This window comes from Saccopteryx leptura, chromosome 2 (genome assembly GCF_036850995.1).
Source record: "Saccopteryx leptura isolate mSacLep1 chromosome 2, mSacLep1_pri_phased_curated, whole genome shotgun sequence".
Taxonomy (NCBI): domain Eukaryota; kingdom Metazoa; phylum Chordata; class Mammalia; order Chiroptera; family Emballonuridae; genus Saccopteryx; species Saccopteryx leptura.
The window spans coordinates 238,377,345-238,405,230 of NC_089504.1; the positions used below are offsets into that span (position 1 = coordinate 238,377,345).

Genomic DNA, 27,886 nt, shown 5'->3' on the forward strand with positions numbered 1-27,886 from the left:
CTTGGACACACAGTCTTTGTATATACGTCTGTACACAAAGGCAAATGTGACTGTTGGTCTACCTTTTCCGTCCTCTTTTCCCGTCATCAGAGTTTCTCTTGGCGACTGTCAAGTGTGTGAATTTTATCGTAAAATTAGATCCCGCCACCACTATCTCTTGCTTTGTGCAAATGAAGTGGTTAAGTCTCTTGTGGTTGCAAAGTGTTTCTTTGTTTACTGGTGATGTGTTCATTCATTCATTCAACAAATATTTAATGAGCTTCTACTATGTGCCAGGCACTCTTCTAGGAGCTGGAAATATAGCAGCGAACAAGTGTTTGTATAACAGGACTGAAGAGTTTGATCCAATACATATAGAAAAGATAATGTTTAAAAAAATGACAACAACAACAAAAAATGCCAAACCACCAAGAAGTAAGATTTTAGAATATCTGCTTTTCCAAAGGTTCACTTGCAGTTAATATGTAGGAGCATAGAGCTCTGCATTCTTTGATTATAGGTTGTAAACTCCCATCTATACATAGACCAGAGATTTGGTCTTAAAGTTGTCAATCTCAGGTATCTGAGTTTTCAACTGGTTTTGGAATCTGATTTCCATTCCTGTGCTATTGTATGAAGACTGAAACCAAGAAAAGATGATTATCAAGTTATTTATAACATAAAGAAAAAGGAAGCATTTTTCTTTGAATGCATCTTTCCATCTGCCTGAGTACCTTTGTGGTTGCAACTTAAATTATCAGTAGGTGCCTTTTGCTCAAGAATCCTGTGCTTAGGCTGCGAAGTATCTAGGACATGGCAAAGGGTGGTCCTTAATACTGTTACATAATGATGATGCTTGTCAATAGATTCCAGAGTGTCATTTGCTTTAAAACATTTGCTATTCTGGTAAGAACTTTCAACACAGTTAATTGGGGTTCTCATTATAGCAAAGTCTTTTGCTTTAATACAAGAGGTCATTGCAGAGGATCCTTTAGTATACATCAAGCCCTTAAATTACTGTATTTTTTGCTCCATAAGACACACCTGACCATAAGACGCACCTAGGGTTTTAAGGAGAAAAATAAGAAAAAAAATATTCTGAACCAAATGGTGTGTTAAAATATTTAATAAAATATACCACAATAATATTTCAACAATATAAACTCAACAGCAGTATTAACAACCATTAGCACTGTTATCAACAAATGAGGAGAGACTTTTTAATGTTCAAATACTCTTCTAGTTGTCTGGGAAACCGCAGCGGCTAAAAAAAATGAACATTGGCTCCTTAAGACGCACAGGCATTTTCCCCTACACTTTTTGGGGAAAAAAGTACGTCATATGGAGTGAAAAATACAGTATGTTTTTATTCATTTAAATCCTGTTTACATTCAACTTTTCAAGATCATGTCTGTTAGATTGCAGCGGGTCTTAAAATTGAGCACTTCACTGCCCCCAAAGGAAAGCCAACCCTTGCAGACTTTAGAATTTCAAAAGTTTAACCTTTTGAGTAGTGAGTTTTTTTCATGCTCGCTGACCCCCGGGAGTGAATTTTTTTTTTCAAAAAATGAAATTAGTTCCAGTTACAGTTTTATTAACTTAAAATCATGTTTGTTTGATAGCCAATTTATGGAAACAAGAAGAACATACATTTGCCTTTTTTAAATGTTGCCTTACACATGTATGATTGTACTCTGGATGGTCAGGAGACACGAGGACGTACATGAACATTCATACTAGTCAAAGGGTTAATCAGTAATATTTTACATACATGTGAATTTTAAAGTATTTTTTTCTCATTTTGTGGACATATCCAGTATAATTTCTTCATTCTTCAAAATTTTCATACTTATTATTTCATAATAGTGTGAAGGGATGAAAATTTGGAGTAATCACTACTAACCCTTTTTCTTTTTTGTTATTTTATTTTTGGAATACTAATTTTCTATATTAGTAATTAACTAATGGGTCTAGATTTATAAGACTTAATGTAGTTGCACATAGGATATCTGCATTTAGAGAGTGTTTCAGTGAATTGAATGTTATCTCTTATAAATCAGCTTATAGGCCCTGGCCGGTTGGCTCAGTGGTAGAGCGTCGGCCTGGCGTGTGGGGGAGCCGGGTTCGATTCCCGGCCAGGGCACATAGGAGAAGCGCCCATTTGCTTCTCCGCCCCCCCCCTCCTTCCTCTCTGTCTCTCTCTTCCCCTCCCGCAGCCAAGGCTCCATTGGAGCAAAGATGGCCCGGGCGCTGGGGATGGCTCCTTGGCCTCTGCCCCAGGCACTAGAGTGGCTCTGGTCGCAGCAGAACGACGTCCCGGAGGGGCAGAGCGGGGCAGAGCATCGCCCCTGGTGGGCGTGCCGGGTGGATCCTGGTCGGGCGCATGCGGGAGTCTGTCTGACTGTCTCCCCGTTTCCAGCTTCAGAAAAATACAAAAAAAAGAAAAAAAAATCAGTTTATAATACCTTGGTATATGAATTGGTATAATTTTCAAATGAATTATGATTTTATTTAAAAGCAGAATACTTAATAAAAGAATGCAGAGAACATTGAATTTGAGCAATTTACATTACTCCAAATTCTCTTTTCATCTTTTATATGCATACATATTTATGTTATTATTATCAGTGTATTTTATGTTCTGATTTATTACCATTAGCATGGTATCATTTAAACCAGTGATTTTCAACCAGGGCACCACGAGAGGCACTCTGGTGTGCTGCAAGAATTCTTAAAACATGCAGTACCTGACTATTTAATCTGGGGCACTGACCTCTTTTCCCTTAGATTGACAAATAAAAACATGATAATAGCCAACACAACAATAGCTGTCTGGTGGGAATGAATCAAAATTGCACCTATTTTTTTTTTTTGGTCCAATTGGCAAAGTATATATTTTTTGGTGTGCTGCAGAATTTTAGTACTATGTTTATGTGTGCCATGAGATGAAAAGGTTGAAAATCACTAATGGAAACATTAGATCATATGAATGTCTCCAATCACATATTCTGCCTACCAGTCAGTTAAAATAATCATTCAAATCTCTAAGTATTTGAATTGTAATATCGATTTTCTTTCCCAGCTAGGGTTCTTGAGCAATCACTTTGTTAATGAGAAAAATACAAAATATTTTTTTATCATCATAATAAATTAACTTTAAATTTAAAATAAATTAAAATTACTTTTCTCATTTAAGGCTATTGTAGCAGTGAAAATGTCCTGAGGCTCAAGATAATGATCAGGGGCTTTGTGCTGTACTGAACTGTCAAATGTTGCCTTGTTACTCTTATTTCTCTGTGCAGAGATGAAGAGCTGCCTTTTACCTGTCATAATGACAGATTTCTGATTTCCAGTCACCAGCTGTGTGTGTATATGTGTGTATACTTGGACTTAGGAAGTCCAGGGCCAAGGCTTGGTATTGGTTTCCTTCCCAAGAGTCTTAGGGCTAGTGATGAAGGAACAAATGCCTATTGCCTGTGCCAAAGTCATGTTTCCTGTGAGCATCTAACATACACTGGCTATGTCCTGCCCTTTGCACACCTGACCATCTGTTCTTTTGTGCCCAGGAGCTGGAGGAGAAGCACCGGGAGGCCCAGCTCTCAGCTCAGCACCTAGAGGTCCACCTGAAACAGAAAGAGCAGCACTACGAGGAAAAAATTAAAGTAAAGACACTTTCTGATCTTCCCTGGCATTTCTTCTATAGCACCATAGAGCTTCTCTCTCTTTCTGGGCACTTTGGTTCACTTCTTGCTAGACCAAAGGACTATCTGGGGTAAATGCCATCCTCAGGCCATGGTGGATGGTTTTGGGCATGTTATCTGTGTAAATGTGTGGTTAAATCAGAGGTTAAAACAATTTTTATTTATAAAAATTTGTTCATTATGTATGTTTTATCTTTAAAATATTTTTTGGACCCAATGTCATTTAGTCCTTGATAATTTAGATATGGACAGTCATCACATTCCTTGCTTTTAGTTTTCTTCCTGCATCTCAGACCTGAGATCTTTTTTTGGTTTGTTTTTCTAAAGCATATCCTTAAAAACAATTCAAAAAAAATTTTTTCAAGTACAGTTGACATTCAATATTATGTTAGTTTCAAGTGCACAGCATAGTGGTCAGACATTTATATAATTTATGAAGTGATCACTCCAGTAAGTCTAAAGTATATCCTTGAGGACATTCTTTGGTAAAGTTCTGCTGGTAACAAGCCCTCTGTTCTGTTTGTCTGCAAATGTCTTTTATTTCATGCTCATCCTTGAAAGATATTTTGGCTGGGTATAGAATTCTAGGTTGTCAGTTATCATTCCATTGACTTATTTTTTTATTACCACTATTGAGAAATCAGCTGTCATTCTAACTGTTGCTGTCTTTGAAATGTAATTGAATTTTTTTCCCCTTTGACACTTTAAAATTTCACTTTCTCTTTAATTTTCTGAAGGTTTACTGTGATATGTCTAGTTGTGGATTTATTTTTATTTATCCTACTTGAGATATACTGAGCATCAAATATAATGGTATTTTTTATTAAGTCCAGAAAATTATTGATCATTATATCTCAAATATTATCTCTTCTCCTTCTCTTTTTCTCTTTCCTTTGAGAATTTGATTAGGCAGGCATGTGTTAGATCACTTCCAATCTATCCTTTGGTAAGTTCAGATGAGTTTTCCAGTTTATTAATTCTTACTTGTATAATTTGCCGTTAAACCTACATACTGAGCTTAAAATTTTAGTTACTGTATTTTTGTTTCTAGATAATTCAGTTTGGTTCTTTCCCAGATTTCTTAGATTAAGACAGTTTTTCTATATCATGCATTTATTTTTAAGCTTATCTTTTGTTTCTGTAAATGCATTACACATATTTGTTTTATGATCTCTGTCTGATAATTTCAACATCTGCAGTATCTGGAGGTCTCTTTCTGCTCTGTTGTTTCTCTTAGTTCTTTTTCATGGTGCCTGTCTCTTTGTATGCTTGATGGGTTGCTCATTTTCCTTTGGAAATTATTATTATTAATATTTTATTGATTGATTGATTTTAGGGAAGCATTCATTTGTTTTTCCACTATGTTGTGCATTCATTGGTCACTTTCCATATGTGCCTTAACTGGGGATTGAACCTGCAACCTTGGTATTTTGGCATGATGCTCTAGTCAACTGAGCCAAGGCCCCTTGGAAAAGTATTAATGGGAATTCTTTGAGACCTTGAATGAAAATGTGTGCCCATTTTGGGGAGTGGCTTCGGCTTTGACTTGTTTGTCTTCTTAACTTTCGAGGTTATTAAAAATGAAAGTCTGTGCGGAGGACCTGAGTTCGATTCCCGGCCAGGGCACACAGGAGAAGCGCCCATTTGCTTCTCCACCCCTCCGCCGCGCTTTCCTCTCTGTCTCTCTCTTCCCCTCCCGCAGCCGAGGCTCCATTGGAGCAAGGATGGCCCGGGCGCTGGGGATGGCTCTGTGGCCTCTGCCTCAGGTGCTAGAGTGGCTCTGGTCGCAACATGGCGACGCCCAGGATGGGCAGAGCATCGCCCCCTGGTGGGCAGAGCGTCGCCCCATGGTGGGCGTGCCGGGTGGATCCCGGTTGGGCGCATGCGGGAGTCTGTCTGACTGTCTCTCCCTGTTTCCAGCTTCAGAAAAATGAAAAAAAAAAAAAAAAAAAAAAAGAAAGTCTGGTTTATTTGGTTTAGCACATGTCTCGAATTAAAACCTGCTTTGTGCTGTTTTAACATTTTGGGTTTCTGCTTTCACTTTTACGTGCTTTTGGGAAACTGCTTTCCACATTTCATCTAGCATTTTAAATCATTCTCTGTAGAAAAGGTAGCCTAAATAATCTAACCTACCATATAAAATAATACATTCAATTATTATTTTAATTATCGACATTATTATTTCAATTCAATTATTATTAATAAATTCAGTGATCAAAAGTGGATGCCAATCTGTTTTCTTTTAAAATTACATCACATTTTTATTATTTATTTATTTATTTATTTATTTTTCTGAAGTTGGAAATGGGGAGGCACTGCATGCGCCCAACTGGGATCCACCTGGCGTGCCCACCAGGGGGCAATGCTCTGCCCATCTGGGGCATTGCTCTGTTGCAACTAGAGCCATTCTAGCACCTGAGGCAGAGGCCATGGAGCCATCCTCAGCGCCCGGGCCAACTTTGCTCCAATGGAGCCTTGGCTGCGGGAGGGGAAGAGAGAGACAGAGAGGAAGTAGAGGGGGAGGGTTGGAGAAGCTTATGGGCACTTCTCCTGTGTGCCCTGGCCGGAAATCGAACCTGGGACTCCTGCACTCCAGGCTGACGCTCTACCACTGAGCCAACTGGCCAGGGCCGCCATGTTCTGTCTTGACTGAGGCTTGTTCCTTCTGGCACACCCTCCTTACCTCTTACTGGTTTCCATCACTGCCAAAGTTGGGGTCTTTTTTGAGCAGATAAATTCTGAAGATGTGCACCATTGCTTGAGCACCTACTCAGAAAAAGAGCCTACTTGGTCTAGCTACTTATGTGGTCTCTGCGGCCTTTTTCACAGAAAGAACTTTGTCTTATAGGCCCCAGGGAATTAGGGGAAGGGCTGTGTCCTTTTGTCTTCCCTCCTGGAATCTTTTATGAAGCCATTTCTTTTTAGCCTGTTGTGCTTTGTGTTTCCTGTTCTGGCTTCTGTAAGGCCATCTTAGTTAAAATTATGATCGTACCCTAGATTCTGTCTTTTTCTTGTTCATAATTTTAGAATCACGCCCTGGCATCCAAGAGAATGGGCCACTTATCCTGTTGCGCTTCTTCTCTCTGCCCATGACCCTGTCCTCCACCTTTTGTTCTTCTCCACCAGCTCTCATTCTATTTTTTCCCATCAGTCGGTTCTAGTTTAAAGCCTTCTTTGAAATCTTTATTTCCTTTCTTTCTCATGTGGACCCCCTCCCTACCGGCTGGCCCTTTTTAGGGTCGATGTCCCCAGGTACTGTGCAGGTCCCTTCACAATAGACATTGTGGGAAAGGTAGATTTCAGTCCTGCCTGTGACCCCAATTCTTTCCCCTTTCCAGAATCAGCTGTGGTGGTTTGTCATGCAGACAAGCAGAGGGGATTCTCTCAGATGAGAAACACAGGGTTGTGGTCAAAGGCCCGGACAGGTTATGATGTTGTCTTTCTTTTTCGCTTGTTTTGGTGACAAGTAGGGCTGTGTGTGCCTTGCAAAACATTAGATCAGGCTGGGGAACGGGACACCACCAGCCTGTTTTATTTTTTCCTCTTGGGAACAGTAGGTGCTTACAGTGCCATTCTCAAACTGAGAACACATGGTTTCTCTTCCCCTGGGAAAGGTTTTTCTTGTCAGTGACTTTTTTTTTTTGCAGCTGGATCAGAGGAAAGAACAGAGGAAAGAGGCATTTCCCCCCTTTCTTTTATGTTGACTCTCCACCTACTTTCCTGGTGGGCAAAATCCTCTTGTCTCGACTGTTTCTGAACACAGACGTCCTCAGTCTTCAGCTTCCTCTCTCCACACAGCCTGGAGATATTTAGATTAATTTTGTACAAATTAAGAGCAAGCAATATTCTGAAAACTACTGGTGCATTGGCTACGATAAAGTTATCCCCAGGTAACATCTTCAAATGAGAGGATCTGTAGAGAGATATTTTCTTCCTCAGTTTGGAGTTCACCTCCTTGCATATACCTCTTGGATCTTTTTTGGCTGTTGATTTGAAAATAAGTTCTTGGTTCAGGTCCATGGGTTACTTGCCATTTCATGCTAAGACTTCTTAATCTTATTTCAGCTGAGAAAGAGACACCCAAACCATCTCCTCGCCCCCGAGTTTGGAGGACTTGTTCTCTCCACTGCTTTCCCCCTTCTTCCTCCTTTTCCCATTTTTCTAAAGTGCCCTTGGTTAGCCTTTCCTTCGCAGCTTTGCTACTCAGGACCCTCACTACTTCTCTTGTTTCTCGTAGGTGTTGGACAATCAGATAAAGAAGGATCTGGCCGATAAGGAGACCCTGGAGAATATGATGCAGAGACACGAAGAGGAGGCCCATGAGAAGGGCAAAATTCTCAGCGAACAGAAGGCGGTAGGTACAAGACATTGCAAAGCCAGTCTTCAAAGGAGGGTTGCCAGGAATCCCACACCTGAGATGAGTTCGTTTCAGCTGATGAATTATCCTCTCTGTTTTACCCTGTAGAGTTTGTTGCTAACAGGTGGCTCTGACTGCAACTTCCTTCTCCTAAAAGCAGTTGAGGAGGTGGCCCAGGGTGGCCAAAGAGCTGATCTGTCATCACCTGGAACATTGTCTTTCAAGTGCCTCCTGACAAAATGCCCAGTGGCCCTTGGTCGCCCTCACGTGTCTTCTCTTTGTTGTCCATTTCTCTCCTTTCTAATCCGTGAAAGCAGGTGTTTCAGGAACTTGCTGCTCGTAAGATTCTCCTGTCATGCTTGTTAATCTGCATATTATCTCAGTTCCTGTGGGGACTTTCTGTCAGACTCTCCAAAGGAGGGTCCTGGGAAGTTGCATTTTTAACTGTCACCATCTCTGGTTTTTTTGATCCCTTAACTTGGGGAAACTTTGATGCAGAGAATGTAAAAACAGTAATGTCTGGGTGATAGAAATCACTCCGGGAATGACAGCTCCATGGTTGATGAGAAGTATGAATTGCAGATTCAAGGTAGAAGTTCCTGCAGGCTCAGGTCACATGCAGGTGATACAGGGATTTAACGAGGCCTGCTTGCTTGCAGAATGTCAGGTTCCTGAATAGGTCCTTTTTGCCTGTTTTTAATTCAGGCCACTGAGCTAGTGTGGGGACATGTAATCTCTGTTTTGGTAAAATAACTGAGTGCCATTCGTTTGAGCAGTAAAAGCTGTTATTCTCAGGGTACAGGCTAGTTGAGTGCCTTGTTACCTCTGGTTAGATTATCTGAATTTCAGATGAGACCCTTACTGTGGTCCACATGGCCCATGTTGCACACATTATTCTCATTCTGGGGGAACTGTCTGTGTGTGAGGTTCCAAAGGTCCCTGTGTTTCAGATGATCAATGCCATGGATTCCAAGATCAGATCCCTGGAACAAAGGATTGTGGAATTGTCAGAAGCCAATAAACTTGCAGCAAACAGCAGTCTTTTTACCCAGAGGAACATGTAAGTATTCAGATGCTAACTGTGGGCATGATTACACTTTGGTCTTCTCCCCTGGGGCATAAACTCTATTCCCCTGGCTGGTGGAGCTGGAGCAGATTTAATTCCTTCTGTGGTTTGGCCTGGCCTCCCACCCCGTATTTATGTAATCTTGCCCTCTACTTGAAGTGATCTCGTTCTACCGTGCCCTCTCTTTTGAGCTGGGTTTTCTTAAATGCTTCAAATTGCCATCAGATTATAGAGTGTTTTGCTCTCTCTAATGAGGCTAATTATAGTTTGCTTTTAGAGAGCTGCAGTCCTTGTTCCCAGACTTGCCTCCTGTAAATAGCCGAGGTGATCTTGCATGTGCCCAGTTGGCCCATCTATTTTTCTGTTATAAGTTAGGCCCTGCGGGTTGAAGTTTGGGGTTCAGCAGGGACTCCTCATGTTCCAGGAGCACTTTGATCTTAATCTTTCCCCCAAAGAATTGTGGTCTTCAGAGTGTTCTTTTTTTCTTTAGCTATCTGTTCAGAGAATTTCTAAAACATTTCCATTTAGTTTATACCAGCTTGGTAGACTGATATTTGGTCTTTGAGTTACTCGGTTTCTGATGCTTCTGAGCAGTCTGGTGGAGAGGTGAGCATAGTTCACAGAGAAGTAGAAGGAATAGCGTTCTTTCTCCTCACCTTAAAGAGTCGTTAGGGGACCCTTATGCTCTGAGGAAGCCTTTTTCTGACCACCTGTACAGACTCAGAAGGAAAAAGGTCTACCAAAGGAGTGAAATGTTAGTATCTCTTGCATTCTCCTTGACCATACTTAATCCTGTTAGGTGAGGGACTGTGAGCCATGAGGATTAAATGGGCTGCAGGTCCCCATGCTGAGTTTATGTGCAGGGCCCAGGGCCAGGTCAGAACAGAGCTAACCATGGAATGACCTTGGTTCACTTAGTATGTAAGACACATCTCTCGCTCTGTTTCTGTCTGTCCTTCCAAGGGGACAGGCTCACTTCTGATGAGACTGTGTTTTTGCTTGGCTCCTTTTACCACCCCCACCAGGAAGGCCCAGGAAGAGATGATTTCAGAACTCAGGCAACAGAAGTTTTACCTGGAGACGCAGGCAGGGAAATTGGAGGCCCAGAACCGGAAGCTAGAGGAGCAGCTGGAAAAAATCAGCCACCAGGACCACAGTGACAAGAATCGTCTGCTGGAGCTGGAGACAAGGTTGCGGGAGGTGAGAGTAAGGGTGATTGCCCGAGAGGATTTGTTGGACTCGGGGATCGCCAGCCAGCCAGGTATCGGGCACAGTCAGTACACGTGGGAGGCATTGTGCATGGAGAAGGGCACAGACTGGGCACAGGGGTCTGGGCTAGAGTTCCACCTCTACTTCTGATGAGTTTTATAACCTCTGGCAGGCTTCCTTCTCTCTGTGCATCAGTCTCCTCGTCTGGAAAGCGACCATGAAAATGTATCTCCCTCACAGGGTCACGTGGGGCTTATGTAAATTGGTGCATCTTCAAGTGGGGGCGGAATGATTGATTCTTCCTTGAGCTCAATTTAGCAAGGGTCACAGGACTCAGTCTGTGCATAGAGTGTAGCACAGCGTTGGCTACATAGTGTTGCTTAATGACAGTGTGTGAAGTCTCATAATGACAGTGGAAGATTAAAAGACAAACTCAAGATTTGTTTGATGGAAGGTGTTCCTCTAAACCTTGGGGAATATTCATGTTTAGGCACATCTTAGTTTGTACTGGAGTATTTAAATGAGGCCAATTCTTTGGCCCTGGCTGGTTGGCTCAGTGGTAGAGCGTCGGCCCAGCGTGTACAAGTCCCAGGTTTGATTCTTGGCCAGGGCACACAGGAGAAGTGCCCATTTGCTTCTCCACCCTTCCCTTTTCCTTTCTTTCTGTATCTCTCTTCCCCTCCTGCAGCCAAGGCTCCGTTGGAGCAAAGTTGGCCCGGGCTCTGAGGATGGCTCCATGGCTTCCGCCTCAGGTGCTAGAATGGCTCCAGTTGCAATGGAGCAACGCCCTAGATGGGCAGAGCATCGCCCCCTAGTGGGCATGTGGGTGTATCCCTATCGGGTGTATGTGGGAATCTGTCTTTCTGCCTCCCCACTTCTCACTTCAGAAAAATACAAAATAAAATAAAATAAAATGAGGCCAGTTCTCCAGAGGACAGTTGTCAAGATGTGGACTGCCACATCAGGACCAGCTGATGTGTTGATTGAAATGCAGATTGCTAGGCATCTTCCTCTGTTGGAATGGAATTGGGGTGGGAGGGTAGATAGTAAGAGTTTGCACTTTTAGCAGGTACACCAGAAATTCTTACACATCTGGAGTTTGAGAACCATTGTTCTAGGTCATCCAAAAGCCCTCGGTGATGGTTTAACTTTCATCATCCAGGCTGTATTTTTTTCTTTTTAGCAAGTTTAACATTTCTCCTGAGTGTCAGCCTTAAGAGTGCGAGTATAAGTAACTCCGATAGATTTCTTTGAATGTGGGAACAGTGGCTGGCTGTCCTGCCTTTCTTTCCCACAAATGTCTCTTTTTCCTCCCTGGCCATGCAGCTGTATACAGCTCATCTAGGCAATTAAAATGCTCCAGGGGAAGCATGTTGCTTTGTTCTTAAATTAATACAGCTAGTCCCCTAAGGATGGCAGGAGAAATATAGAATGCTTGTGAGAGGCTCAGGGCTGTATATGCTTTCTGGGAGTTCTAGAGCTTAGCTTTAAATACAACAAGGCTGGTTGACCTTCTCTTTGCCTCCTGCTGCTATTGAGATGGGGGCCAGAGCCGCAGCCTGGGGTGTGATTCACCTTAAAGGGCCCTGGGCTTTCCTCCAACCTTGCGTGTGCAGTGTCCTGAACGTGCAGGGCTCCCACGTTCTGCTGCCAGCACACAGCATCCTGCTTACCCACCTCCACTTGCCTCGCTGTCACCTGCCTCAGCACTTATGGTTTTGCCAAGTGGCATCAGGAATTTCTAGGTCTGTTAGTAGTCACAGCCTTCTCTGAATGTTGGCCTTTTAAACGGGCAAATAGTAAGTAGTGGAACCACACTTCCTGGGTTGGAAGCCAGCCTTGCCCTCTTTTAGCTATGTGACATTTGCTCAGTCTCTTGATCTCTCTGGGCCACCATTTGCTTAGTGGAGGTAATAGTAGTATCTCTCTCGTTGAGTTGTTAGGAAGATGAAAGGAATTAAAGCAGTGCCTGGCTTGTTGTGAGGACCCACCTTTGTCGTCATCATCATCATCATTCTCATCCTCGCTAGACAGAGACCACAGCCTTGGCTTTGCTGCCATTGACTTATCAACACAGACCGTTCTCTAGTTTCTGACCCATCATTCCAGTAGACATCAGTCATCTTCACTTGGATGTCTACCTTATTGCTCGTGTTCAGCATGTCAAGACTGAATTTCTTTGAGCTTCTCAGATTGGTTCTTCCTTTCATGTTCCCTGTCCTAACCAGTGGTCTTACTCTGTAGTTCACCTGCCCAGAAACAGATTTCACCTTGACTCACCTCTGTCCCTTTGTTCTCTGCCCCACCGTGAACTAACCACTACATTCTGTTGGTTCTCTATGCTGAATCTTTCTGTAAGTTTTTCTTCTCTTCACACATCTGGCCTTTGGGACTCTGCTATCACATTTTCTGGGGAGCCTTCTCCAACCCTCTGGAGCTGGGTCTGATGTCTCCTCTGTGTTCCCACAGCCTTCTGGGTTTAGCTCATCACCCTGTGCACCTCTTGGCAGTCCCCATTGGATAACGAGATCTCCGAGCACAGCAAGCATCTCTTACCTGCTTGGTATTCAATGTCCGACAGAGTCTGGTTCCTAGGCCACCATGTCTGTTAGGTCAATGGATGTGCTATGGTCTCCCTCTTCTCCATACCTTTGGATGTCTTCTCCTGCTTGAAATGTTCTTTCTTTTCTGAGCTGTTGTTTGGCTTCCTGCATTCTTTAATACACAGATGCAGAGTTACCTCCCCCACCCCTCTCCTGTGTTCCTGTTACATTCCCATGTGTCCTGACCCATGCACTTGACCGCAATATATGATAGTGGTTAGTTTCTATTTTTCTTCTCAACTTGAAGGCAGATACCATCTTTCACCTCCATATTCCTTTTTACACAGAAGTTACTGAGTAAATTTTTCTTATATGAATGAATGAAATGTTGGATCGATAGATTGATAGATAGGCAGATGGAAGTAAGACTGATTAGTTCATAATGTGACATTAATACTGGTCAGCTAATGGGAACAAGTCAGAGCAAGAATATTTAAAATGCGCAGAATTCAGTCTGTTGTTCCATTTGTGTTCTAATTACAAAGGTGTTCCTGTTATTAATATGATGATGTTTATATCCACTTACTTTTAAATGCTTTCCTAAGAAGAGCACTTGTTATAATGTCCCCTGGAGATTGTTTTTGTGTGGTTTTCTTTTGAAACCTTCCCAAGCATTTGCATGTTTGTAAGGAATGGTTTGTATATACATCCCTCTCACATGTTTTTACTCCTGTTTATTTTTGAGACTTAAAGAAGGCAGACCCCAGAAGCCAGAAATAAAAAAAAAAAAGAAAAAAAAAGTCAGACTTGTTCAATTTTTTCCCTCAGATGAGTGCTGAAGAATTTGATTCCATGACCAAGTTTAAGACACACATGGACCAGCAGGTGGCATTCTGGCTTTCTTCATCATTAAGTTCAACTGAGCCTTTCTGGGTCTCTCACTCAGGTCAGTCTCGAGCACGAGGAGCAGAAGCTGGAGCTGAAGCGCCAGCTCACGGAGCTGCAGCTCTCTCTGCAGGAGCGCGAGTCCCAGCTGACAGCCCTGCAGGCCGCCCGGGCGGCCCTGGAGAGCCAGCTCCGCCAGGCCAAGACGGAGCTGGAGGAGACGACGGCGGAGGCCGAGGAGGAGATCCAGGCACTCACGGTAGGCCTGGGAATGGCCCCATCTGGTCACTAAAGGCCTTCTCTGATGCGTGGGCACTGAGTATGCCTGCTCACCCTTACAAATTTCAAGGGAGAAGAAATCGACCCATAGGGGTGGGTGTTGAATGGGCAGAAAGTTGGCCTGCATAGGCCTCCTCTTCGTTGGAATTAGTTTCTTGATCAGTCAGTAATATCTGAGCTTTTTTTGCATCTTGAAGAATTCTTATTTTACTTAGGTATCTTCCTTCTTTTTAAAATAATCATCATCATATTTTTTTATCTTTTTTTCAATTACAGATGACATTCAGTGTTATAGTCATTTTGGGTGTACTTATTGTTATATTTAGTTTTAGCCAAAATGTGTTTACTGGGATTCTGTACTTTGATTTTCAGTAATCATTGAAAAATAATAATCTTATACTCTATAGTAGTGTTTCTACCATATTTCTATTTATTTTGGTTAAGTTTATTTATATTACCTTTTTTTTAAGTTGTAGATTCTGCTTTATGTGTTACATCTGTATCTGGTATGATCTGGTATATATTTTATTTTATATATTTTAGATTTTTATTTATTCATTTTTAGAGAGAAAGAGAGTAGACAGAGAGAGAGAGAGAGAATATGGGGAGGAGCAGGAAGCATCAACCCCCATATGTGCCTTGACCAGGCAAGCCCAGGGTTTTGAACTGGCGACCTCAGCATCCCAGGTTGATGCTTTATCCACTGCGCCACCACAGGTCAGGCTGATCTGGTATATATTTTAAAACTAGTTTCATTCTTAGAAGTTACTCTTTCTTTGTTGGGTTTCGAGAGCCCAATGTCTGACCCAAACTGGGAACATGACCTAACAGTGCCAGGGTTTGTATGGACCAGTCTGGGACACAGGGACTTATAGGATCCTGAGGGTACACAGTAGCTCCTACATAGAAGGTGCTTATGATTCCAAGATTTTTCAGGACTTAACACCAAGTTCATATGCCAACTGCCGCCTGCATTTGCATCGCCTCTGTGAGAACACTTATTAAACATTGTTAATGCCACATGTCCCCAGTATCTGGTTTGAAGAAAAGTAGTCACAAGCTCTCTTTTTCTCTTTCTCTTTTTTTCTTAAGTGAGAAGTGGGAGGCAGAGAGACAGACTCCCGCATGTGCCCCAACCAGAATCCACCTGGCAAGCCCTTTATGAGGTGTGTTCTGCCCATATGGTAGTGCCTGAGGCAAGGCCATTGAGCCATCCTCAGCACCCAGGGCCAACTTGCTCCAACTGAGCCATGACTGTGGGAGGGGAAGAGAGAGATAGAGAAAGAGAAGGGAAAGGGGGAGGGGTGGAGAAGCAGATGATGATTTCTCCTATGTGCCCTGACCAGGAATTGAACCTGGGATTGAACCTGGGACGTCCATATGCTGGGCCAGTGCTCTACTGCTGAAGCTGGGCCCAACAATACCTCTTTATACCTTGCCTTATTTCAAAATGTATTGAAAGCAGTTTGGGAAGATACAAAACAGTATAACAGGATAAATAAGAAAGAAAAGTCAAAGAGAAAATCTAGAGAAGGGAAACATGGAGGTAGGAATGAAATGAAGGTACTGTATTACAGTGAATGGAGTTGGGTGGATGGGGAGGAAGACAACCAGACATTTCTTAGCTGCTAAAGGAGACACGTAAAAATCTAACCAGTATTGTACTTAATGCACTGGAGAGGAATATTTCACCCCTATATGAACACCCAACCTCTTAAAGAAAGAGGAGACATCAGCAATCTACTCTATACTTAATGAGTCCTCACTGTGTGCCTAGGGCTGTGTCTTTAGCTTTTTCTCCCCAGGGGATTGGCCTGCAAGTCCTCACAGTTTTTTGGAGGAGAAAGACATTTATCTCACGGCTCTGTGGCTGTGAGTCTTATTCTTCCGTGGGGAGGAGGAGGGTATAAAATAGAGCTTGTGTCACTGCTGTTTATCTGTGGGGAAATTAGTCTTTAAATCCTGTTTTGCTGCTGGTTGGAATGTGCTTTGTCTAATGGCTGCTGGGAGCCTAGCTCAGCAGCAAGTCACGACTTAATTTAGTCAGATGAGATCACTGCCTCAGAGCATCTTGGAAAAAAGAAAGAAATAGCCTCCCTAGGTCTAGAAATGAGGGCTTTACCAGTCTTGCAGATGAAGGTGCCATGGAAGACAGGGCTTCTCAAAGCTGAGGGCAGAAAGCTGCGCTGGGTCAGACCGTTGTTTGTAAGCCCCTCATACAGGACCCCCGGCCCCATGCTATTTTGCTTTCGCTCAGTTTTGAGGCTGTGGGTTTTTCCTGTCCTCTCCTTTTGATTATGTCCTATAAATGTGGTTGTTGCCTGAATGGCTTTGTTGAATTTGTTCTGAAGAATGTATTTTCCAAGAGTAAGAGAAAAATGGACACAAATGCAATGCTCAGTGCTCTTGCTCTCATTGTTCAAGGCCCAAGTTCAGACCCAACGTAAGCATCAATCAAATTAAATCAGCTAGATCTAAAATTATCTCCCAGGAGGCTTGTGACTTCACAGCAGACTATTTTGTCAATAAAAGGGAATAGCCCAAACGGGCTATTATTGCTTGTTTCTAAGAGGCCTATGTTTCCTAGCCTGGGAAGAAGTAGTTAACCCATTTGGCCTCTGCCTCTGGGCCAAATTAGATGGATTGCAGTTAAATTGAAGATCTGCATTTAAGGCGCTTGGCAGGGCCGCTGGGAAGCCATTTGTTGGTCTTCTGCTTCCTTTCCCCCACTCTCGCTTTACCCATCCTGTCAATTGCATTTGTGTTGAAATTCACTGGCTGAGATTAAATCAAGTAGAGACTTAACAGGAGAGTCAAATTGAAACAAAAACCTATACTTTCAAACTATAGAATTGATCCCTGAAAGTATAGTCTTCAAAATCGATTACTTTCAAAATGCTTCTGTGCTCATTGGTGGAAGAGAGAATTTTCTGCTTGGACTTGAAATTTAAGGCTCCATGTCATCCTTTCCTGGAAGGAAGAGAGTGTGAGTCTGCACACTTTAGGCACAGAGATGAGTGACAGGGAACAAGCGTCAGTCTGAATGGTGCCGTGGGGCAGAGGTGTGGTTTGAGCCCTGTGCGCAAGACCCCACAGACACGTCTTGTGTGCTTTCCCTTACATTCATTTATTGAGTTTGCTAAATGACTAATGCTGAATAATTGAGAATCTGAAGGTAGAGACACAAATGAAAGGAATCCTCCCAGCATCATGTGATTATGTGATCCCAAAGTCGTCCTTGATTTGTTAAAATAGTCAGTGCATACACACACTCTCTCTCTTTTTATTTTAAAATAAATATCAAAGCCAGTATTTAATTAGATAGCCAAGATGTGAAGTTGGGCCGTGTAAGGTGACAGTCTTGCTTGATGCTGGCATTCACAGGGGAAGGGTTGTATACACAGAAGCTGGAGTGTAGAATCCTGACCTTGCATCCCAGAAGGTGGTCAGACGGCTAACCACTACTTTCCTTTCCTCAGCTCTGCGGTATTTTTCTCTCATCAAGATGGCATTATAAGTCTCTTTTCATTTTTCCTCTTCTAACTTTTTGTGGAATCCATGGGAGTCTGAAAAGACCAGAGCAACAGGCTTTATTAAAAGGAAGAAAGGAACCCTGCTGGGCACTTCTTTGGGGGAGAAAGGCACCAGTACAAACTAGGGGGACAAATTTTATAGGGTAAGGGAGAGTCTCGAGCAAGTGGGTGTTGAATCAAAAGTCCTGGTATGTCCAGAATGCTCCTCCTTGGGGCGGCTGACCAGCTTCTTGGAATTCCTCTGCCTCAGGGTGGATAGTCCAGTGAGTAAGGGTGAGGTCTGACAGATAAGCACAGTTGGAATTCCCGGTAAATTCATGTATCTATCACTTTCTTTAAGATTAATGAAGACATAAGACCCCCCAAAGAGACTGCCTCTCTACTCTTCAGGCTACAGCCTGTCCGTTCTACCTGTTGCCACCTAAACCCTAGCTCGGTGGTTTTCAAAGTAGGAACTGTTGACCCCTGATGTTCCCTATGGTCAGATCATTGTCAGAAGAATACAAAGATGGCATTTGCCATTTTTTATTGGGATAACACACTGATGGTACAAAAGCAATGTTACCTTATTTTAAAAGAAATAAAATACAAATATTTGAAGAAAAATCTCAGTTTTAATTTCTAATATGGTAAAGATAGTTATAACTCACATAAACAAAAGCTTTTTGGGGACCTCAATAATTTTTCAGAATAACTAATTTTTAAGAAGTATCCTGTAGCAACTGATGTCTAATTAACAGTTATTTTGTTGAGAGAATCCAAAGCTTGTGTCTTAAGAGTTTTAGTATTCTTATATATACTGTTGTGTGATGTTTTGCCCTTTTATGTATTTGGTTTACAACTTCAAAGGAACCTAAAACATATGTTTCTTGATATATATATATATATATATATATATATATATATATATTTTTTTTTTAACTTAGAAATGCCCAGTAATTGTTAATTTTTTACAGTATTTCTAGCAGTCACAATAGGATTGCTTCTACATTTTGTGTTTGTATTTCATAGTTAATAATGTAGCAAAAGCTATAATGATGGTAATTCATCATATTCTACCCTCAAAGACCATTCAGTACGTCAGAATGATCCAGGCCCTGGCCGGTTGGCTCAGTGGTAGAGCGTCGGCCTGGCGTGTGGAAGTCCTGGGTTCGATTCCTGGCCAGGGCACACAGGAGAGGCTCCCATCTGCTTCTCCACCCCTCCCCCTCTCCTTCCTCTCTGTCTCTCTCTTCCCCTCCAGCAGCTGAGGTTCCATTGGAGCAAAATATGGCCCGGGCACAGGGGATGGCTCCTTGGCCTCTGCCCCAGGCGCTAGAGTGGCTCTGGTCGCAACAGAGTGACACCCCGATGGGCAGAGCATCGCCCCCTGGTGGGCATACCGGGTGGATCCCGGTTGGGCGCATGTGGGAGTCTGTCTGACTGACTCCTCATTTCCAGCTTCAGAAAAATACAAAAAAAAAAAAAAAAGAATGATCCAAAGGCCTCAGTAATGGTAAATGTTAAAGAAAATGAAGCAGTATTAGTGATTGAAATTTCAGACTTAGAGGGGGGCAGTTAAATAAGTTTTTAATGGTTATTTGGAAACCCTGCTATTAATAAGGTGTAATAGGTTGTCTATCCCTAAGTCTAGGCGAGAGAGTTTTATTATGATCACTGCTTAGGCTTTTAAGGAATTAACTCTATCTTCGGCCTCTATTGCTGCCTTTGAGAGATTTCACACCAAGTAGTCATTTACAGCAGGGATCGGCAAGCTATAACCAGAGGGCCAAATTCAGTCTGCCTTCTGTTTTCTGTTAATAAAGTTTTATTGGCACACAGCCATGCTCATTTTTTCACACATTGAGCATGGCTGCTCTTGTGCTATGAGGGCAGAGTTCAGTAGTTATGACAGAGACTGAATGACTCTGACAGCCAAGAATATTTACTTTCTGGTCCTTTAAAGCAGTGGTCCCCAACCCCTGGGCTGCGGACTGATACCGGTCTGCAGAGAAAGAATAAATAACTTACATTATTTCCGTTTTATTTATATTTAAGTCTGAATGATGTTTTATTTTTTAAAAATGACCAGATTCCCTTTGTTACATCTGTCTTAAGACTCACTCTTGACACTTGTCTCAGTCACGTGATACATTTATCCGTCCCACCCTAAAGGCTGGTCTGTGAAAATATTTTCTGACATTAAACCGGTCCCAAAACCGGTCTGACATTAAAGTGGCCCAAAAAAGGTTGGGGACCACTGCTTTAAAGAAAAAATTTGCTCACTCCTGCTTTACAGTTTATTAATCTATGGGCCTTATCCTTCTTTTAGGAAGAATCCTTACCTTTTGTCCGTGGTGATCATGAAAAACACTCAAGGGGTTGATGGTCTTTGGGGTCAGGCTGCTGCTTATTCACAGATGAGCTTTCAACAGCAATATAGATAACCTGCTCTGGATAAATAGTATTCTTACCCCATTCAATGAATAAATTTCTGGTGGTATTGCTGAGTAAAAAGCACATTGATATTGGGGAACAATTATAATTAAATTAGTCCATAAAAATATTGGCTTTTTTGAGAAATTGAGTCTAAAGATAACTCTTCTTATGAATCTGTTTGTGATTCTATCTATGCAATTCTAAATTTTTGTTTTGTTTACAGTTTTTTCCAGTGCTCTTATTTTGTGTAGATTTCAGTTTCTGATGGTAATTTTCCTTCTCACTGAAGAAATTTCTTTAACATTTTTACAGTAGACGTGTGCAGGTGGAAATTCCTGTACCTTTTATGTATCTGAAAAAATCTTTATTTGACCTTAATTTTTGAAAGATTTTTGCTGGGTATAAAATTCTAGGTTTACAGGGTTTTTTGTTTTTGTTTTGTTATTTTCTCTTTCAGTCCTTTAAAGATGTTGCTCCACTGTCTTCTAGCTTGCTTCCCACCCTTACCCAATCCCCCCTGGTTAGAAATCTACTGTCTTCTCTTTGTTTCAGTCTATATAACTTGTCATTTTCTCTGGCTGGCTTTAAGCAGTTTAGTTTAGCTTAAGTTTTTACCTTGTTGTCCTTTGGTTCATTGAACTTTTTGCATTTATGCCTTTCATCAGCTTTGAAAATTTTGTGACTATTTCTTCAAATACTTTATTTTTCTCACTACTACACTCCTTTAGGGACTCTAGTTTCATGTACAGGGTGGGGTAAAAGTACAGTTTTGAGTATGCAAAACACAGTTTATTTTTGTATTTATTATTTATTAACTATTTTATTTTCCATATGAACAACTATAAACCTACTTTTGTTCTATCCTGTATATTAGGCTGCTTGAAGTTGTCTCACAAGTCCTTGATGCTTTGTTCACTTTATTGTCTTTTTTTTTATATATATGGTTACATGGTTTTATAGACATAAACATGTGGTTTAATAGCACTTTTTCTTTTATAATGTTACATAAAATTGCGGTAGTCTTACACTTGATAGCAACTGAAACTTTTTTTTTTTTCACGGAGATTAACTTTGTATTCTTTTTTTTTTAAATAAATAAATTTTTATTTTAATGGGGTGACATCAATAAATCAGTGTACATATATTCAAAGAAAACATGTCCAGGTTATCTTGTCATTCAGTTCTGTTGCATACCCATCACCCAAAGAGAGATTGTCCTCCGTCACCTTCTATCTAGTTCTCTTTGTACCCCTCCCCTCCCCCTCCCCCTTTCCCTCTCCCTCCTTCCCTCCTCCCGCCCCCTATAACCACCACACTCTTACCCATGTCTCTTAGTCTCATTTTTATGTCCCACCAATGTATGGAATCCTGCAGTTCTTATTTTTTTCTGATTTACTTATTTCACTCCGTATAATGTTATCAAGATCCCACCATTTTGTTGTAAGTGATCTGATGTCATCATTTCTTATGGCTGAATAGTATACCATTGTGTATATGTGCCACATCTTCTCTATCTAGTCCTCTATTTTTTTTTACAGTGATTAAAGCCTTTAAGCAAACTCTTGGCCAATACAGCAAGAATCCATAAAAGAGTAGTGTCCTTAACATGTTCACCAAGTCCAAGTTGGCCCCAACACCATGCCAAATCCCTGAAAAATGCAACCCAACCCCAGTTCAGTCTGATAGGAGCTGTCACAAGGAGCAGGGGTTCAGGAAAAGTCCACATCCAGGAAAAGTCCGCATGGCACTGGAATTGTTGTCTCAATTCTATACTTTGCAGCTCACATCCAAGTCCCAGTGACCGCTGATTCTAGCTGGTAATGATTCAGGTAGACTGGAAAAGCTATCTGCAGCATGTGTGGAGATGGAGCTTCTGTTCTCCTCTGCCTGGAGAGATGAGACCAGGTTGCTTTTCCCTGGAGCTCTGCGACTGTGGCGTGGTAAAGAGAACCTTGGGATACACTCAGTTCCCGCCACGCGAGTCTCTCCCGGCTGCTGTTTGCTCCGGGGAGCTGGGCAGCCCTCTCCGTGTTTCTGCTTTTCCTACCAGTCTCGGTGTGGCTTCTTCAGTGTTCCTTGGTTGAAGAGCCCTCTTAGTTTAGTCTAAAGTTGGTTTTTCCAGATGATAGTTCTTAAAATTAGTTTGTAATCCACTTTGGTTCTGGGAGGTAGATGTTGGTACGTCCGCCTACTCCAGCGCCATCTTGTCTTCAGCAATTGAAACTTGATGAATTATGGTATCTCAGGCAAGTTTTCTACAGCTGTACTTCCTGTTGTAGCAAAGGCACGTTCTGATCCTGTTTATTTTTGCCTGTTTATTCCAGTTCATTGTATAAAACAGACCAAAATAATTCCACTTGTCATGCCTTCCATTGAATTGAAAAAACTGCTGTAGCCTCTCAGGTCTCTTTTTGTTCATCAGATGCACCAAAGCCCTTCTTGCCTCAGGGTTTTTGCACATGCTGTTCTCTCTATGCTTTTCTGTTCTCTTCCTGGCTATCTCTTCATCATCCCGCGGGTGTCAGTTTAACTGTCACTCTTCAGAGCAACCTCTTTGACCACTTCATCTAAGTAGGTCCCTTTCTAACCCCTTCTTCCCTTTTTCTGTTTCCTTTGTAGCACTGGTCACGGTTTGTCATTATACACTTATTTCTAGCTCCCCTCACCAGAGTGAAGGTGTAGGCTCTACATGCTCTATGTCACCACAGTGTCTGGTGTATATTATACATTCAAAAGTCCTTGTCAACTGAATGAAGCAGTTCTGCCTCTATATTTGTTTCAGGTTCATTGTGGGGTTTCTGAATCTCAGCAGCTTTTGATAAAAAAAAGAAAAAGAAAAAATGTCTGCTTTGTCCTGGCTATTCTGTGTGTGTGTCTGTGTTTGCCTGGGGTCTCTCTTGGGAGTAGGCATGGTGGGGGAGGGCCAATTAGAGGGAAGAGGGAAAGGGGAACAAGGCAAATGAAGGAGAGTAAAAACATCACCTTTTATTATGTTTTCTTTTCTTCCACTCATCCATAGGCATTAATATGAGCGTTCAAATATATTTGTAAAGGGTAGGGATGTGTAGTCTAAGTAGTTCACTGATGTATGTCAACTGTAATTGAAAAATAAATTTAAAAAGAGTTCATTGTTATTAACACAGCATCGTGTGTTCCTGTAACTTTTGTTTTGGATGTTGGGGATGACTTGATTAATTAATTTTTCGGAAAACAGATGTGGGGCTGCTGCGACAGCATTCTTGGCTTTTTCTTGGCAAATATTCTTTTTATTTGACCTGTAACATGTACAGATGTATTCTTCCCAATGGAAAATTTATAATCAACTTCTTACCTTTTAGGCACATAGAGATGAAATCCAGCGCAAATTTGACGCCCTTCGTAACAGCTGCACTGTGAGTATTAACCAAAGATGACTAAAATAGCCTAGAATTCAAACCGAGAAGGAAAAGAGGACATATCTTTGTGATACCAGTGACTGCATTTTATTACACACCTTTAGCTTGAAGCAGTTCATGCTGTCAAACTGATTTGCCGTGTCTGAGCCCCATATAACTTCTGTTCCTTGGGTTCCTGCCAGTTAAACATTATAAAACCATTCTTCATGTTGGAGTGGGGACAGTTGGAGTGGTCCAGATAATTCTTACTGCACAACTGCTAATCAGTTTCAGTAGCTGCAGCAAAGGTTCCAAAGCAGACCCCCCTCCTTCTCCAATGGGGAAGGTTCCCAGGCTAGCCAAGCCCAAGATTGTCCAGGCAGTAGGGACAGTTACATGTACGGGGCCTGTCTAGCCTTCTGCCTCTGGAAAGACCAATGAATTCTTCTCTTGGAGATCTAGACATTTTAGCTTCCCAGCTGGTAAAATCTGGCTTCCGAACATGCAAATTTAAAATCTAGGACTCTTTGGAAGATATTATTTATATTGAGAAAAATAAATTTTATGAGCTGATAAGCATCATTCATAGGTTATATAACAGGGTAGGGTCAATGGAAATGCAAAATCTATTTTTGCTCAAAAGGAAGGATGAAATAGGCTTCTTTCAGAAGTTAGGAATGTTTACCCCTGGTTCGAGTGCTTTTTTTTGTGGTCTTTTCATTGCTTTATTCCCTCTTTAGTCCTCAGTGAGCTTGTCTCCATTTGCATTATCTGCATTTGTGAATTTCCAGGACACCCCCACCGCCCCCCATACATACTTACTTTTTTGTAGTGAACTCTTTCTTTTCTCCTTACCAGTAATGGGACATTAAGTCCTGATGCTTTTCCTCCTTAATTTAGGTATGAAATGCATACAGTAAGATGTATAAAATATACTATTCTTAAGGGTACAGCTCAATGAAATTTTTACAGTATAGATAGCTGTGTAGTCACAACATAGATTAAGATACAGGGCATTTTCAGCCCCCAAAAGGCTCTTTTTTTTTTTTTTGTATTTTTTCTGAAGCTGGAAACGGGGAGAGACAGTCAGACAGACTCCCGCATGCGCCCCACCGGGATCCACCCGGCACGCCCACCAGGGGCAAAGCTCTGCCCACCAGGGGCGATGCTCTGCCCCTCCGGGGAGTCGCTCTGCCACGACCAGAGCCACTCTAGCGCCTGGGGCAGAGGCCAAGGAGCCATCCCCAGCGCCCGCCCTGGCCATCCTCGCTCCAAAGGAGCCTCGCTGCGGGAGGGGAAGAGAGAGACAGAGAGGAAGGAGAGGGGGAGGGGTGGAGAAGCAGATGGACGCCTCTCCTGTGTGCCCTGGCCGGGAATCGAACCCGGGACTTCTGCACGCCAGGCCGACGCTCTACCACTGAGCCAACCGGCCAGGGCCCCTTTTTTTTTTTTTTAATTCATTTTAGAGAGGAGAGGGAGAGAGAGAGAGAGAGAGAGAGAGAGAGAGAGAAGGGGGGAGGAGCTGGAAGCATCAACTCCCATATGTGCCTTGACCAGGCAAGCCCAGGGTTTCGAACCGGCGACCTCAGCATTTCCAGGTCGACGCTTTATCCACTGCGCCACCACGGGTCAGGCCCCAAAAGGCTCTTTAATGTTATCATCAGCATCCTTTCCCTGTTCATTTTTTTGGTTGTTTTTTGACAGAGTCAGAGAGAGAGGGACAGGCAGACAGAAAGGGAGAGATGAGAAGCATCAGTTCTTCATTACGGCACCTTAGTTCATTGATTACTTTCTCGTATGTGCCTTGACTGAGGGGCTACAGCAGAGCAAGTGACCCCTTGCTCAAGGCAGTGAGTTGGGCTTCAAGCCAGCGACCCTGCGCTCAAGCTGTGAGCCCGTGCTCAAGCCGGCGACCTTGGGGCTTCCAACCTGGGTCCTCCTCATCCCAGTCCAATGCTCTGTCCACTTTGCCACCCCCTGGTCAGGTAGTTTTGCCTGTTCTTGAACTTCATTTAAGTGAAACTTTTTTGGGTTGAGCTTTTTTTTTCTTACTTAAATTGTCTTGTGTTGGTTCATTCCTGTTTTACATGTCAGAAATTTGTTTTTTGTTTGTTTTTCATTATTGTGTGGTGTTTCCAGTGTATGAATAGAACTGAAGTATATTAATCTATTCTCCTGTTGATGGATATTTGGATTATTTTTGCTATTAATAAAGCTGTCAGAAAACATTCTGGTACAAGTCCTTTGGTGGCTACAAGCACTTATTTCTGATGAGCATATATCCACGAGTGGAATAGCTAGGTCATAAGATGTGCGTCTTGTTTGACTGTAGAAGGTGCCTGGCGGATGGATTTTGAGTCCTTATTTCTTAGTGCCTGTGGCTGGATCAGGGTGGGCCTGCCTTCAAATTGTCTGTCTGTGCATTTCCTTCATTCTCCCTCTCTCCTTTCCTTCCTTCCTCCGTACCTCTTTCGAGGAGTTGATACATTCTGCTCCTGTGCTATTTTGCCCTACTCTTTTAGTTTCTTTTTGTCTTGGTTTCTTATTTTTCACAAGAGTTATTTGCTTACATTACATACATGCTCATAAATGATCACCGAATAAAATACAGCTTTTTTCTTTTATGGTTGTGGTATTTTTAGATTACTATATTTTCCTAAAATATACCTGGATGTATTTTTTTAAAAGATTTTATTTATTCTTTGTGTGTGTATGTGTGTGTGTGTGAGAGAGAGAGAGACAGAGTCAGAGAGAGGGACAGATAGGGACAGACAGGAAGGGAGAGAGATGAGAAACATCAATTCTTCGTTGCGGCTTGTTAGTTGTTCATTGATTGATTTCTCATATGTACCTTGACCATGGGGCTACAGCAGACCGAGTGACCCCTTGCTCGAGCCAGCGACCTTGGGTTCAAGCTGGTGAGCTTTTGCTCACACCAGATGAGCCTGCACTCAAGCTGGCGACCTCAGGGTCTTGAACCTGGGTCCTCCGCATCCCAGTCCTACTCTCTATCCACTGCGCCACCGCCTTGTCAGGCCCTGGATGTATTTTAAATGTGTACATTAGTAATCCTTCATCTGGAGATTTCCTTTCTTCTTTTTTAGTCTTTTGGCATGAGAACATTTTTTTATAGTTGCCATGAGGTGTGATTGGAGTACAATACCCTGGTACGTTTGGAAATGGGTATATATCTTTGAAACCCGCACGACAATCAGACCTGAGCAAATTCATCACCTTCACAAGTTTCCTTGGGCTCTTTTGTGATCCACTCTCCCCCACATTTTTAAAATTGGAAATTCAGTTTTTAATAGACTGGCAATATGGAGAATGAATTTGATTATTTCTTAACTTATGTAATTTTCAGACTCTATTCCTCAAAGTTGCTTTTTCTGGAACAGCGACTTCTAATCCCTCGCATCCTCACCCCTGGCATTCTGCGGAGATGCCTGTAGGGGTGGGGTGGGAGGTGTCTATGAGGGAGGAGGAGCCCCACCCACATTTCCGGAGCAGCTGGATAGCTTAGAGGTCCAGACCAGGCTTGCTGGTGCCTGGCAGGTCAGGTTCAGAGTCTAAATTGGCCTCTTGGTGGCCTACATGATATAATCCTCCCAAACCTCTATTTCTTTATGTGACAAATGGAGATAACATTGTCCTGGATGTTAATACATCATTGATTATAAGACATAGTGCTGGGAGAGGGAAGAGAGATAGCTGCTTAGTTGCAGTAGACATTCAGACTTCAGAAACAGGAGAATTTAGGACACACAGAGTCACAAAATCAGCAGTTTGGTGATAATACCTACCCCAGGGCCTTTCCGCAAGAATTAAATGAGACACTGCATCAAAGTGCTTGCACAGGGCCTAGTCCCTAGGAAGTGCTCACCGGTGTCAGTTACCGCTGTTTTATTATATTGGATCTATGACATAAAAGTAAATCCTTTGATTAGAAAAGGGTTCTGCTCCTTAAAAGAAGTTTGAGAACCACCCCTTTACAACAACATTTGGCAGCAGTAGTTGATCTCAGTTGTACTTGCACAAGTTCGGAGGCTGCTTTCAAGACGCTTGAGTGAGCTGGGTGCGCGTTCCTTCTTGTTGGTGCCGTCTGGGATCACCCCAGCTAGGAGCCATCATCTTCATTCCTGTTGGGAACTCCTATATCATACCTCACTTGATAGAAGCTTCCAGTTAGCAGCTTTTGAAAAACTTATGAACAGTAAGATTTTCAAGCTCTGATCATTTCTATATTTTGAAGAGATTTAAAAAAAGGATTTGGTTCAATCTGGCCTCGAAAACCCTACCTAGGTCTGTTTTGGAGAGGAGTTGGTAGGCAAACATATGACACAGTTTTAATTATGAATCAATCTGTCAGCTATAAGATTAAAAATAAATAATATGCAAATAGCTGCCTTCAAGAAAAAAAAAGACATTAAAATAAGAGTTCAGTCCTGAGTCTTTTCAGCCTGCTGCTTATTGTCTGTTTCTTTGCCTCTAACACTCTAGTGAACATTGACTTGGTAATGTTCCCTCTGCAGGTCTTCTAGC

The 27,886-nt window shown here is 42.3% G+C and overlaps 1 protein-coding gene across 5 annotated transcripts in view; it reads left to right on the forward strand.

Annotated features, from left to right (window-relative positions):
- Positions 1–27,886, forward strand: part of CIT (citron rho-interacting serine/threonine kinase) — a 166,008-nt gene that overhangs the window by 98,446 nt on the left and 39,676 nt on the right. For all 5 annotated transcript variants that reach the window (XM_066370788.1, XM_066370789.1, XM_066370790.1 and 2 more), the window contains exons 18-23: positions 3,546–3,641; positions 7,918–8,034; positions 8,988–9,097; positions 10,129–10,303; positions 13,802–13,999; positions 23,309–23,362. In XM_066370788.1, the coding sequence (XP_066226885.1) occupies positions 3,546–3,641; positions 7,918–8,034; positions 8,988–9,097; positions 10,129–10,303; positions 13,802–13,999; positions 23,309–23,362 (750 nt within the window). The remainder of the gene's footprint in view (positions 1–3,545; positions 3,642–7,917; positions 8,035–8,987; positions 9,098–10,128; positions 10,304–13,801; positions 14,000–23,308; positions 23,363–27,886) is intronic.